This window comes from Onychostoma macrolepis, chromosome 10, assembly GCF_012432095.1.
Source record: "Onychostoma macrolepis isolate SWU-2019 chromosome 10, ASM1243209v1, whole genome shotgun sequence".
Lineage (NCBI taxonomy): Eukaryota > Metazoa > Chordata > Actinopteri > Cypriniformes > Cyprinidae > Onychostoma > Onychostoma macrolepis.
Window position 1 is genome coordinate 15,777,998 of NC_081164.1, and position 13,576 is coordinate 15,791,573.

Sequence of the window (13,576 nt, forward strand, 5' to 3'; positions counted from 1 at the left end):
TTTCATGTTGACATTAGCATATTGCCCGCCCACTTGTTGGTCTGAATGAAAATGCAAATTCATTCTTTGCCACTAGGTACCGCTTTTAGAGTGGTAAAAATAACGGTTCCCACTGTGCACAAAGCAGCACTGCTCACAAACACTGCTTCATCAGGCATTACAGACATGATGAAATAGAAATGAGACCAATCGGACCAATCACCACCGATTAGCGTCACACAAAGAAGGGAGTGAATCGTTTGGGAGTAAAAATCATTGAGTGAATCGTTTGGGAGTAAAAATAAATGCATATTATGAAACAATGAAAGTGTTTTTTGACCTTGCATGCATGTCAACCTGTTTTTGGGGACTCCCAAAACCAAAATATGAACCTTTTATTACCCATAATAGGTATACTTTAAGGTGTCCTTGTTACCGTATATTTATACATTTAAAGGGGTCATAGGATGCCCATTCTCCACAAGTTGATATGATTCTTTAGGATCTTATTGAAAAGTCTGTAACATAGTTTGGTTAAAATTTCTCAGTGGTAGTGTAAAACAACACCGTTTTTACCCTGTCAAAAACAGCTCTGTCTACAGCAAGCTGTTTTATTGCATGTTGCTTTAAATGCAAATGAGCTCTGCTCACCCCACCCCTCTCTTCCGAGCCGCTCTCTGAGAGATGGTAAACTTTAGCCGCGTGGTGGAGGGAGGCATTTTTAGACATTTTTCAAAAAATATATTTATCTCACCTAAATGTTTGATCATGCGGTGCATTTTTGTTTTTACAATTGTGCAATTGTTGCACAATAGCCTACACACAGCACAAGCTTGATTTCATGAGGCGGACTTTTACACCAGGTTCACACATACTACATTTGCAGTGCTTTGTACTTTCACACCAAGTCCGCTACTGATCCGTGGCTGTTTACCACCAACACAACATTTATCCGTTATTTTGATTTCAAATCCAAACATAGTTACTGAAAATGCTTTTTAAGCATTGTGATTCTTTTTTTTTCTTCACAGTACAGTAATACAATCCTTCATAGATGTGTTTAAACGTAATAAATATAAGCAAAACATTATTCAATGCTTTTTACTTTGCATTTACTGCTAGATTTAGTCTATTAAGTTGCTCAAGCAAGTGGCAAAACATTTAAACTACTTTTCTTACGTTATCACAAACATTCTAAATTAAAACTTACCATTGACAGAAACAATCAGCTTTAGTGCCTTTTCTTTTGCATTTAAATCTTTATTACAAGCAATCCTGCGATTCATAAAGAACTTTGTTTTACTACCTCCACGAGTGCCATCTATTATTGCTCTGTTTATCTAAAAGTGCTCTTTTACACAGTAGACTTTAATTATATGCATTTATGGTGCAATTACTACATTTTCATGTCAATCCATGTTCATATTTACTGCAAACAATGCGCTGTCACTTTAATTCAAACTCACTTAAATTCGGTGCGGAAACGATCACTGCACTGCTGCAGACGCACCGCTCATGGAATGCACTGCCGGACTGCAACCATGTTGCATGTAACATGAGCGTGGAAAAAAATACACACCACATATACACTGCAAACGGAGTATGTGTGAACCTGGCGTTATGTGTGTGCGCCAAGAGAGTCTCCAAGAGAGCGCACGAGTGCTGAATGGTTAAACACGGGCAAGAATTAAAAGGAATTGGAATTACGTCTCACATTAGGTTTTCAAATTACTTTATAAGTTATTTAATGAAGAAATATGAATTGTACCTCACCTTCAGCATTAAAATTATTTTGCCTGTGCTGGACAGAGACTGAGACGGTGCCGCTGCATGTCATGCCAAACGTCTCACGGCAGGTGCGTCATCAGCTTGAGATCAGTTTATGAGATCGGCCTTTATAGAGACCGCCGATCAAACATCCAAAAGCGATTATCGGCCGATAGTGATTGGTAGCCGATCAATCGGGGCACTAGTAATTATGCATAATTTATTGCTATTATAATAGTAAGTACATGTAACGTGTAACAAGGACACCTTAAAATAAAGTTTTACCAAAAATGATTATATCTTTAGACATAATTAGCTAATTTAAAATGATGTAAAATTCCATACTTACCAGCTGATTAGAGACATCTGAGTGGTCTCTGCGTGTCATTCCTTCACCAATGGCTGACTTCATCAATCGAGACAAAGAAGGTAGCACATTGATGGGAGGAAAGATCTGTATAGAAATATCAACAGTTGCTATTAAACAGCACAAAGGATTCAATCATGTACTAAATAACTAATATTCAGACTGTGAGCTTGTTTCCATTACTCGCCTGTCTGTTATGAAGCTGCCTGTCCACATAAATTTGACCCTCAGTGATGTAGCCGGTTAAATCGGGAATAGGATGGGTAATATCTGTGGACAGGAGATGAAATTAAGCAAGTAAACCATTTATGATGATTAAAGTATTAAAAGAAGAGTATGAACAAGTAGGTTTGCTAACCATCATTGGGCATAGTGAGGATTGGGATTTGGGTGATGGAGCCATTGCGCCCCTCCACACGTCCGGCCCTCTCGTATATTGTTGCCAGATCAGTGTACATGTAACCTGGGAAACCACGTCGACCAGGAACCTCTTCTCTAGCTGCTGAGACCTTCAAGATGATAGGGTTTAATGCACAGTCACGAGTAGCATGTTTAGCCTTGATGCTAATGGCTGTCAGTATAAATTCACTAGGGATGCCAAATCGATTAATCGCAATCAAAATAAAAGTTTACGTAATATATGTGTGTGTGCTATATATATTTATATGCATATATAAATATATACAGACATGTACTGTATATATTTAAGAAATATGTATATTTTAGTGCTGTCAAATGATTAATTGCAATTAATCGCATCCAAAGTTTTTGTTTACATAATGTGTGTGTGTGTACTGTGTATATTTATTATGTATATATAATTACACCCACATGCATGTCTATATTAAATATATTTATATATGATATAATTTATTTATAAGAATATAAACCTATACATGTAAATACATGCAGATATTTTCAAAATATATGCTGTATGTGTTTGTCTTTATATACAGGTGCTGGTCATATAATTAGAATATCATCAAAAAGTTGATTTATTTCACTAATTCCATTCAAAAGGTGAAACTTGTATATTATATTCATTCATTACACACAGACTGATATATTTCAAATGTTTATTTCTTTTAATTTTGATGATTAGAGCTTACAGCTCATCAAAGTCAAAAATCAGTATCTCAAAATATTAGAATATTACTTAAGACCAATACAAAGAAAGGATTTTTAGAAATCTTGGCCAACTGAAAAGTATGAAAATGAAAAGTATGAGCATGTACAGCAATCAATACTTAGTTGGGGCTCCTTTTGCCTGAATTACTGCAGCAATGCGGCGTGGCATGGAGTCGATCAGTCTGTGGCACTGCTCAGGTGTTATGAGAGCCCAGGTTGCTCTGATAGTGGCCTTCAGCTCTTCTGCATTGTTGGGTCTGGTGTCTCTCATCTTCCTCTTGACAATACCCCATAGATTCTCTCTGGGGTTCAGGTCAGGCGAGTTTGCTGGCCAATCAAGCACAGTAACACTATGTTCATTGAACCAGCTTTTGGTACCTTTGGCAGTGTGGGCAGGTGCCAAGTCCTGCTGGAAAATGAAATCAGCATCTCCATAAAGCTTGTCAACAGAAGGAAGCATGAAGTGCTCTAAAATTCCCTGGTAGATGGCTGCGTTGACTGTGGACATCAGAAAACACAGTGGACCAACACCAGCAGATGACATGGCAGCCCAAATCATCACTGACTGTGGAAACTTCACACTGGACTTCAAGCAACATGGATTCTGTGCCTCTCCACTCTTCCTTCAGACTCTGGGACCTTGATTTCCAAATAAAATGTAAAATTTACTTTCATCTGAAAAGAGGACTTTGGACCACTGAGCAACAGTCCAGTTCTTTTTCTCCACAGCCCAGGTAAGATGCTTCTGACATTGTCTCTGGTTCAGAAGTGGCTTGGTAGCCCTTTTCCTGAAGACGTCTGAGCGTGGTGACTCTTGATGCACTGACTCCAGCTTCAGTTCTCTCCTTGTGAAGCTCTCACAAGTGTTTGAATCGGCTTTGCTTGACTGTATTCTCAAGCTTGTGGTCATCCCTGTTGCTTGTGCACCTTTTCCTACCCAAATTCTTCCTTCCAGTCAACTTTGCATTTAATATGCTTTGATACAGCACTCTGTAAACAGCCACACCTTTCAGTAATGACCTTCTGTGACTTACCCTCTTTGTGGAGGGTGTCAATGTTCGTCTTCTGGATCATTGCCAAGTCAGCAGTCTTCCCCATTATTGTGGTTTCAAAGAACAAGAGACACCCAGAATTTATACTGTAGGGATGGTCATTTATTCAAACTCAAATGAAAATATTCTAATATTTTGAGATACTGATTTTTGACTTTCATGAGCTGTAAGCTCTAATCATCAAAATTAAAAGAAATAAACATTTGAAATATATCAGTCTGTGTGTAATGAATGAATATAATATACAAGTTTCACTTTTTGAATGGAATTAGTGAAATAAATCAACTTTTTGATGATATTCTAATTATATGACCAGCACCTGTACATATACGCAGTACACACACATATATTATGTAAACAAAAACTTTTATTTTGGATGCGATTAACTGCGATTAATCGTTTGACAGCACTAGTATATTTATATATTATGCAAATACAAACTTTTATTTTGGATGAGATTAAATGCAATTAATCGATTTGACAGCCTTAAAATTAACACATCGTACCTCTCGTAAAGCCTCAGCATAAGAGCTCATGTCAGTTAATATGACCAGCACGTGTTTCTCACACTGGTAAGCCAGAAACTCAGCTGAGGTAAGCGCAAGGCGAGGGGTGATGATGCGTTCAATCCTGCAACAGGAAATCAAACATTTTGGTCCAAGTCACATTAAAATACTTAGAAAATGTTTTTTTTTTTTTTTTTGAGTCATTATTTACTCACGTTCATGTCATTCCAAACCTACATGACATTCTGAAGGATTGGACTGGTTGCTCTTCTGTAAAGCATTTAATTTTCGTCCACCTGGAATCATTTAGACTACGGATGTTTTTATGGTGCTTTTATGCATATTTGAAACCCAAAAGGCTATTTGTGTTTGGAATGACATGAGAGTGAGTTAATTATGACATTATTTCATTTTTGGGTGAACTATACCTTAAACTTTCAAGAATATTTGAGAGAATACTTACGTGGGATCATTGGCCAAATTTAAAAAGAGGCACACATTGTCCATGGACCCGTTCTCTTCGAAATCAGACTTAAAAAATCTTGCAGTCTCCATGTTGACCTAAAGACACAAGTAACTTCATGAAGATTTCCCATTGGTATGGATGTAGACTTTCAATCAGAAGTGCTCCTCACCCCCATGGCAGCAAACACAATGGCAAAGTTCTCCTCGCTGTAATCCATCACATCTTTGGACTTCTTCACCAATCCCGCCTGACGACAAATCTGTGCAGCAATCTGAAAAACACAGTTACATTACAGTGAGAAAAAAACAGGTTCAAGGTTCAATTGTTAGTTAATTACACTTGAATTAAAATGGGCATTTTGGGTATTTTACACGATATAGCTAATTATATTGTTAATTACTATTAACATCAAGATGGTGCCGCAAATGGCAGCCACGATGCTGAGCTTTGCAATTCTTCTGCTGTTTTTGTTTGTTTGTTCTGTGTTTTGTCATTCTTCTTCTATAAGTTTTACCAGAGACAAACTCCTTAACATTAAGCAACACATCCCAGACAATATTTTTCTGGTTTTTGATTATTCAGACGTTTTGTTGGACATTCTAGTCGGAGGTACAGTGGTGCTGTTTAAATGTGCATACAGATGCAGAAGAGAAAAGCACGCCAGCGCACTGGTTAAGCTCCGCAAGCACGGCTTTCGAACCACATTCCCAAGCATTCTTGCGAATGTCCGTTCCCTTCTTAACAAAATGGATGAACTTCTCCTCACCCACATCAACAAGGATTTTTCAAACTCTGCAATTATTCAATTATTGCGCTCCTATTTCATTGAGCTCTGTTTGTTCGGCGCACATGCGCTCGGCGACGCTCATTCAATGAAGTCTGTGAAGTTTAGCGGAGATTAGCAAAGAAGGCTTGTGCACTTCTGACAGCAAAATGGAAATCTTGGGCATGCAAGTGCAGCTCCTATCTCTTTGAATGGGGAATCATCAAATTCTCCAAAACTGTTTGCAAAGCTTACAATTAAATTTCATATTTGAAATCACCAATACAATTTGACAACAAATGTATCATAAGTTTTATAAAATGATCAAATTTACATTTCAGCCTTTAAACCATTTTTAAGAAAATTGATAAGTCAAAAACATTATTATATTGATTTAAACAATTATTATCAATTAATTATGTAAATTAAATAACATGAATTAGGTGTGTGCGATATTGACCAAAAAAATATCTTGATATTTTCTGGGATTTTATAGATAATGATAATTAAGATGATATTTTGCTGAGTGTGTTATTGTGCTGGTATCTTAAAGATTACTGTGGACAGCTGACTCCTGAAATTTTTTGATATTCTTCATGTTCTGTGTGGTCAGTTGACAGCAGTGACAGAAATTAATCTTTTCCTATAAGTTTTTTTTTTGTTTGTTTTTCTACAAGTGTGCATCATCTGTTGAGTCAAATTATTGCATTTGGGCTGTTACCAAGCAAATGAAAATCAAACAAATTTGATCAACAAAATTGATCTTTGCAAGGCAGAGGAAACACAGAAGATGCATCTAAAGTGGCATTTAGATGTATTTACACACTGTTTAATGTAGCTCAGAGGGACATAGAAAACTTTAACCTGCAGTTACAAATGCATAAATAATGTTTTGATATTTGAAACATAAAACGTTGAAAACAGATGTTTGAAATTATTTTTTTAAAAATGAAGACACTTTAAATGTGAAATTAAAACCACCAGTAGGTGGCAGCAAGTCAGTGTTAACAAGTGAGTCATTGCGATGGAACCAAATCATTTAAACGGTTGATTCATTCAAGGAACTAAACACTGTCATGTTGCTCAGAGATGCAAAACAGTGCAGTGGCTGTGTTTGGAATGATTTTTGTTGGTGAAATAGAGCAAAAGCAGGAAATGCGGTGTCTAAAACATAAGTCTCTTAATATTAACTTCTTGTTAAGAAAATTAAAAAATCAATATCATTTGTAATCATGCTGACTTCTGCAGAAAAAAACGGCACTATTTGTATGATATTAATATGAAATTATATAAATATTAGAGGTCGACCGATAGTGGATTTTACCGATACCGATAGCTAGGTTGGACCACACTGGCCGATACCGATTAATCAACCGATAGTTTTCAAAATGGATACTGAAAGAGAGCTAGTGCTTTACTATTTAAAAAAAAAAAAAGCAGCAACAGTACTGAACCATACTTTGTAAATGAATAAAAATATTAATATTATTTACTATATTGATCATTAAAGTTATTTCATAATTTGCTAATGTTAAAAGAAGAAACTTTAAAATGTAAAAATATAGCCTATTAGTAGCTAATAGTGAATGTTGAAATGAAAACACTCTAACAAGGAACAATACTTCTACAGTTTTCATTAATGCTACGAATGGACTTTTATTGTTAAATGTTACCATTTAATTTCAACAGTCATGCTTAAAGATGTCCATGTTTAAATATCTACACAAGGCCATAGCATTAAAATTACATACATATGGATATTGTATGTGTACTCACACACTTTATTTGCTTCTATTTTTTAACACTTGATAATTATCTAATAAAAAAAAAAAAAAAGTTAGTCGCGCAGCACTGCGTCTAGGAGAACTAAGAGGTATCACACACACGCACACACCAGGCGCTTTGCGTTCAAATCAAGTGGCGGTCTAAATTAGATTAGATTAGATTAGATTCAACTTTATTGTCATTACACAAGTACAGGTACAGGGCAACGAAATGCAGTTTAGGTCTAACCAGAAGTGCAATAGCAGCAAGTGCATGATATACAGTGGTTGAATAAGTGCAGGACAAGGATATGTACTGAATATATGTATAAATATATATAGAAAGATGGTTATTACTATAAACAGAATTTACAGGTGAGTATGTATAGTGAATAAATATACAGATGGCTATTACTATAAACAGAATTTACAGGTGATATGTACTATCAATATAATATATATACAGATGGTTATTACTATAGACAAGGTGTAAAGTGCAGTGGAAGTGATTGCATATTACAATTAGACGACGGTGCAAAATGCTAATGTAAACATTGATAATGTAAACAACAGTCGGCAGTGCAAATGAGTATAGTCCAATTTAGGTATGGTAGTGCAAGATACAAAAGTAAACAGTTGTTACTGTAATAAAATTTACATTCAGTCAGTAGTGCAAATAAGGCAGATGTGAGGTAGGAGAGAAGAGTTAATAATATATGAGGAAGTGGATCAACGGGGTTAGAGTTCAGTAAAGAGACAGCTCTGGGAAGAAACTGTTCTTTAATCTGCTGGTCCTGGTCCGGAGGCACCTGAAACGCCTGCCGGAGGGCAGGAGAGAAAACAGTCTGTGGGCTGGGTGAGAGGAGTCCTTAAGGATGCTGCGAGCTCGATGCAGACAGCGTTTCCTCTGGATGTGTTCGATGGCAGGTAGTGGAGTCCCTGTGATGCGCTGGGCAGTTTTCACCACCCGCTGCAGTGCCTTGCGCTCCGCAACAGAGCAGCTCCCATACCATACTGTGACACAGTTGGTCAGGATGCTTTCTATTGCGCAGCGATAGAAGTTCACCAGGATAGCCGAGGAGAGCTGATTCTTCCTCAGTGTCCTCAGAAAGAAGAGGCGCTGGTGAGCCTTCTTGACCAGGCTGGAGGTGTTGGTTTTCCACAACATGTCCGCCGAGATGTGGATCCCCAGGAACTTGAAACTGGAGACACGCTCAACAGCCATTCCATTGATGTGGATGGTGTCGTGTGTGCCTCTTGACTCCTTCCTGAAGTCCACGATGAGCTCCTTCGTTTTGGTGGTGTTGAGGAGCAGGTTATTTTCAGTGCACCATGTGGCCAGGTGCTGGATCTCCTCCCTGTAGGCAGTCTCATCGTTGTTACTGATGAGGCCAATCACCGTGGTGTCGTCTGCAAACTTGACGATGGAATTAGATCCATACACAGGCTTGCAGTCGGAGGTGAAGAGGGAGTAGAGAAACGGGCTTAGCACACAGCCCTGTGGTACACCAGTGTTAAGTGTGATGGATGTGGAGCAGGTGAATCCTGATCGAACATTCTGGGGTCTGTTGGTCAGGAAGTCCAAAATCCAGTTACACATTGAGGTATTGATGCCCAGGTCTCCAAGTTTGGCTATTAACTTGGTTGGGATGACAGTGTTGAATGCTGAGCTGAAGTCAACAAACAGCATACGTGCATAAGTGTTCTTATTGTCCAGGTGAGTGAGCACAGAGTGCAGTGCCATGGAAACTGCATCCTCTGTGCTCCTATTGCTACGGTAGGCAAACTGGTGTGAGTCCAATGTGGATGGTAGAGAGTCTTTTAGGTGTTCCAGGACCAGCCGCTCAAAGCACTTCATGACGATGGGTGTGAGTGCTACAGGGCGGTAGTCATTAGGGCACCTCGGACTAGAGTGTTTTGGCACTGGCACAATGGAAGTGCATTTAAAGCATGTTGGTACGGCTGCTTGGGCAAGAGACAGATTGAAAATGTCTGTAAAACCCCAGCAAGCTGCTCCGCACATGCCCTGAGAACACGACCAGGGATGTTGTCTGGTCCAGCAGCCTTGTGCACGCTGATCCGGCTCAGTGTCTTGCAGACATCTGTGGAGGAGAGTATGATTGGTGGGTGGTCAGCTGAGGGATTGAGCTTGGTGGCAGTTTCTCTGTTGTCTCTTTCAAAGCGAGCATAAAAGTAATTTAGCTCGTTCAGGAAGTTGACATCAGTGGCTGCGGGGGTGGAGTGGGTGGGTTTGTAGTCACTGATGGCCTGAATGCCCTGCCACATGCGTCGAGGGTCAGAGTTGGAAAAGTGTCCCTCTATCTTTAGCTTGTAGCAGTGCTTGGCCTTTTGATGCCCCTCTTCAGGTTTGCTCTGGATGTGCTGTAGGCTTGTGCATCTCCTGATCTGAAGGCAGTGTTGCGTGACTTCAACAGGAGTCGCACTTCCTTGTTCATCCAAGGCTTCTGATTTGGATATGTGGTGATCTGTTTCTGGGTTGTAACACTGTCAATGGTGATATTGATATGATCCAATACAGAGGAGGTGTAAGAGTCAATGTCTGTGTGAGCGCCACTGGTGGCTTGAGAAGCAAACATACTCCAGTCTGTGTGTAGAAACCTTTCCTGGAGTGTGGAATCTGCCCCGCAGGCCACACCTTGATGGTCTTCACTGATGGCTTCACACGGTTGATGAGGGGTGCATATTTGGGGTGAGGAACAAAGAAAGGTGATCTGACTGTCCCAGGTGGGGAGGGGTGTCGCAACGTAAGCTCCAGCCATGTTTGTGTAAACATGGTCTAAGGTTTTGTTTCCTCTGGTGTGACAGGAAACATGCTGGTGAAACTTGGGTAGCACTGACTTTAAGTTTGAGTGATTAAAGTCACCTGCAACAATAAAAGCCGCTTCGGTGATCAGTCTGTTGTTTACTGATGGCTGCGTGAAGTTCTTTCATAGCAAGCTTGGCATCAGCATCCGGGGAATATAGGCTGCAGTTATAATGGTGGAAGTGAACTCCGCGGTAGATAAACGGTCTACATTTAACCATGAGAAACTCAAGGTTAGCTGAACAATGACTCCCAACAATAGCAGAGTTTGTGCACCAAGCTTTGTTAATGTAAATGCACAATCCACCACCTCTGGTCTTACCGGAGCCATCTAATGTTCTATCCGCCCGAGTGTGTGGCGTCCGCTAGCTCAATAGCGGTGTCCGTATTCCGCTGTTTAACCAGGTTTCCGTGAAGATTAGGACGTTACAGTTCAAAAGTTTCTTGCTGTGTGTGATGCTGAGTCGAATCTCCTCCATTTTGTTCACTAGCGACCGTACATTGGCAAGGAAAATGCTGGGTAAAGAGAGCCGGTGTGGTGTTAGCCTTAGCTTAGCTCTTAGTCCTCCGCGCTTCCCCCGCCTTTGTTTACGATCTCGACGCCGCCTGCGAGCACTTCCGCCCGGCCGGTAGGGTGCATAGCCTCGGTGTCCTAGCGATCTCAGGAAGGAGTCAAGATTGTCCATAAAAGTGTCGGAAATTCGCAAACCGATATCCAAAAGCTCACAACGGGTGTACGATGTAAAGGCACAGCTGTTCTGCACGAACAGGCCCGAGATGAGTAAGAAAAATACCGCAAAATCGCAAAATCTGGAGAGACCCAGAGCCTCGCGATGTACTCGCGCCGCCATCTTGGGAATGTTAATAGAAAACTATGTGAATGGCGCTCTGTTCCGTAGCAGGCTTTTCTGTGGCTGCATTTAAATGCGCTGCCTGGAGTTTCCCTCTGTGCAGCGCGCAGTGTCAAGTGTCAAAATAAACAACACGTGCGGTCAGTGATTTCCGCCTCTAGAGGCCGCCTCGTACTGTATAATGCCAGCGGACCCTTCTCAGCCATTCCGCAACGGTTGCAAACCGGAAAACTATCGGCATGGATTTTGCCGATAACCGATAGTTGTGGCAATCAACTATCGGTGCCGAATAATCGGCAAAACCGATGAATCGTCGACCTCTAATAAATATAGCTATACATTTTCTGCCCCCATATCTTAAATTATGTGATAATTCTATGCATTTAATACACTGAATCTTGCAATGAAAGAAGGCACTCTAAATGCGTACACTGCACACACTAGTTTAACCTATGTTAACGGAATCATTCATTCTCTGCCAGCAGGTGTCGCTTTTGCCAGTAATATGTCGGTTTTCCAGGTAAAGGCAGAACACAAAGCAGCACAGCTCGGACTTTGAACTTTGAACAGCACTCATGTTTATTTAATGAAATCATAGCCTTTTGAATTTTAATCGTCACATTCAGCCATATCGCAATTCTGGTCTTTCCATGCCCAAATTTTAGACCTCTTGAAATCATAAGACTTTCTTGTACATTTTAAGACTTTTAAGGCCTTAAATTTGATACAACTAAATTTAAGACTTTTTAAGACCCCGCAGAAACCCTGAGTAATGGAGTAATGGCCTTTTATTTGTTCCCCACTAAATGTTATTTCACTAAATGTTTAGATTTTATAAAATTGTGCACTCATGATTTTTCTAGAATAACTTTGCTGCTAAATTATCCACTAACCTAGTTTAGAATATTATTTTTGTCATAGTTTGTGAGTATATATATTTTCATTTGTTATTTTTCATTAAAATGAAGTTGTCTATGTTTAGTAGATTGTGTTTAACACATGAAAGAGTGACGATCAGGTCAACACAGAGAAGTATAGAAATTCTACATTGACTAAAAAAAAACTGCACTGGTATCGGATCGAAATCAGCCGATACTCAGAATTTTCTGGATCAGAAAAAATGGTATTATTGCATCCCTACTCGATATACTGCCCAGCCCTACCCTACCCAGGTGAGCACACTCCCACCAGCGGACAGAGAGCATGCCTCGGAAAATATGTCACGCCAAATATTTACCGTCAAATTTTGTGGAAACTGTAATATTTTTTCAGTATTCTTTGATTAATAGTAAGTTCAAAATAACAGAATTTATTTGAAACAATAAATTCAACAATTTGAAAAAGTGTAATTATACATTTGAAACAAAGTATAATTATAAAGTAATATTATAAATGTATACACACAGTATACACGCATGTAAACAAAAACTTTTATTTTGGATGCGAATAATCATTTGACATATATACACACACACTCACTCACACAAATCATGTTGGCTGTCATGTATGTTTTGTTGACCTTGGTTATTTTGTATTTGATTTGTTACCTGTAAATAGTATGTTTGTTTGCATAATAATAAAAAAAAATAAATAATAATAATAATAATAATATACGGTTTTATTCTGATTAAAGCTTTAATACAGTACGGCAACCGCACACGCGTCCATGTATAACGCTTCTCATAGCTATTAGGGCTGCAACTAACGATTATTTTAATAATCGATTAATCTGTCGATTATTTTTCCGATTAATCGATGAATCGGATTAAAAAAAAAAAAAAAAGCATTCATTTCCAACCCTTTATTCAAAAACAGAACTAAAATCTTTAGAAAGTGCACAAACATGTTGCTCCTTGAACATCCCTGAGCTGTTATAATAATAATAAAATAAAATAAAAATGGACTAACACAAAAAACATACACATGTATGCTTTACATCTGCCAAATATATAGACTTTTTGGGGTGCAAAAATTAAATAATTTAACAACACTGCGTCGTTAGCGTTGGTATTGTATCAGACGCTTGCATTTAACATTATATGAAAATCAAGCTCAAATGGAGTTAATAATGTTTTTGACCAGAGAATGACGGAGATGGAGTGTTTTGTCT

At 38.9% G+C, this 13,576-nt stretch overlaps 1 protein-coding gene and 1 long non-coding RNA gene across 2 annotated transcripts in view; one reads left to right on the plus strand and one right to left on the minus strand.

Moving 5' to 3' along the window:
- Window positions 1–13,576, minus strand: part of atp6v1b2 (ATPase H+ transporting V1 subunit B2) — a 40,400-nt gene that overhangs the window by 15,876 nt on the left and 10,948 nt on the right. Inside the window, exons 7-12 of the mRNA XM_058788789.1 lie at window positions 5,435–5,536; window positions 5,263–5,360; window positions 4,800–4,923; window positions 2,472–2,622; window positions 2,301–2,383; window positions 2,096–2,200 (exon numbers count right to left, since the gene is read on the minus strand). Of these exons, the coding sequence (XP_058644772.1) occupies window positions 2,096–2,200; window positions 2,301–2,383; window positions 2,472–2,622; window positions 4,800–4,923; window positions 5,263–5,360; window positions 5,435–5,536 (663 nt within the window). The remainder of the gene's footprint in view (window positions 1–2,095; window positions 2,201–2,300; window positions 2,384–2,471; window positions 2,623–4,799; window positions 4,924–5,262; window positions 5,361–5,434; window positions 5,537–13,576) is intronic.
- LOC131547977 (uncharacterized) overlaps window positions 8,564–13,576 on the plus strand; it is a 200,075-nt gene continuing 195,062 nt past the window's right edge. The window contains exon 1 of the long non-coding RNA XR_009273071.1: window positions 8,564–8,914. This is a non-coding gene — a long non-coding RNA (uncharacterized LOC131547977). The remainder of the gene's footprint in view (window positions 8,915–13,576) is intronic.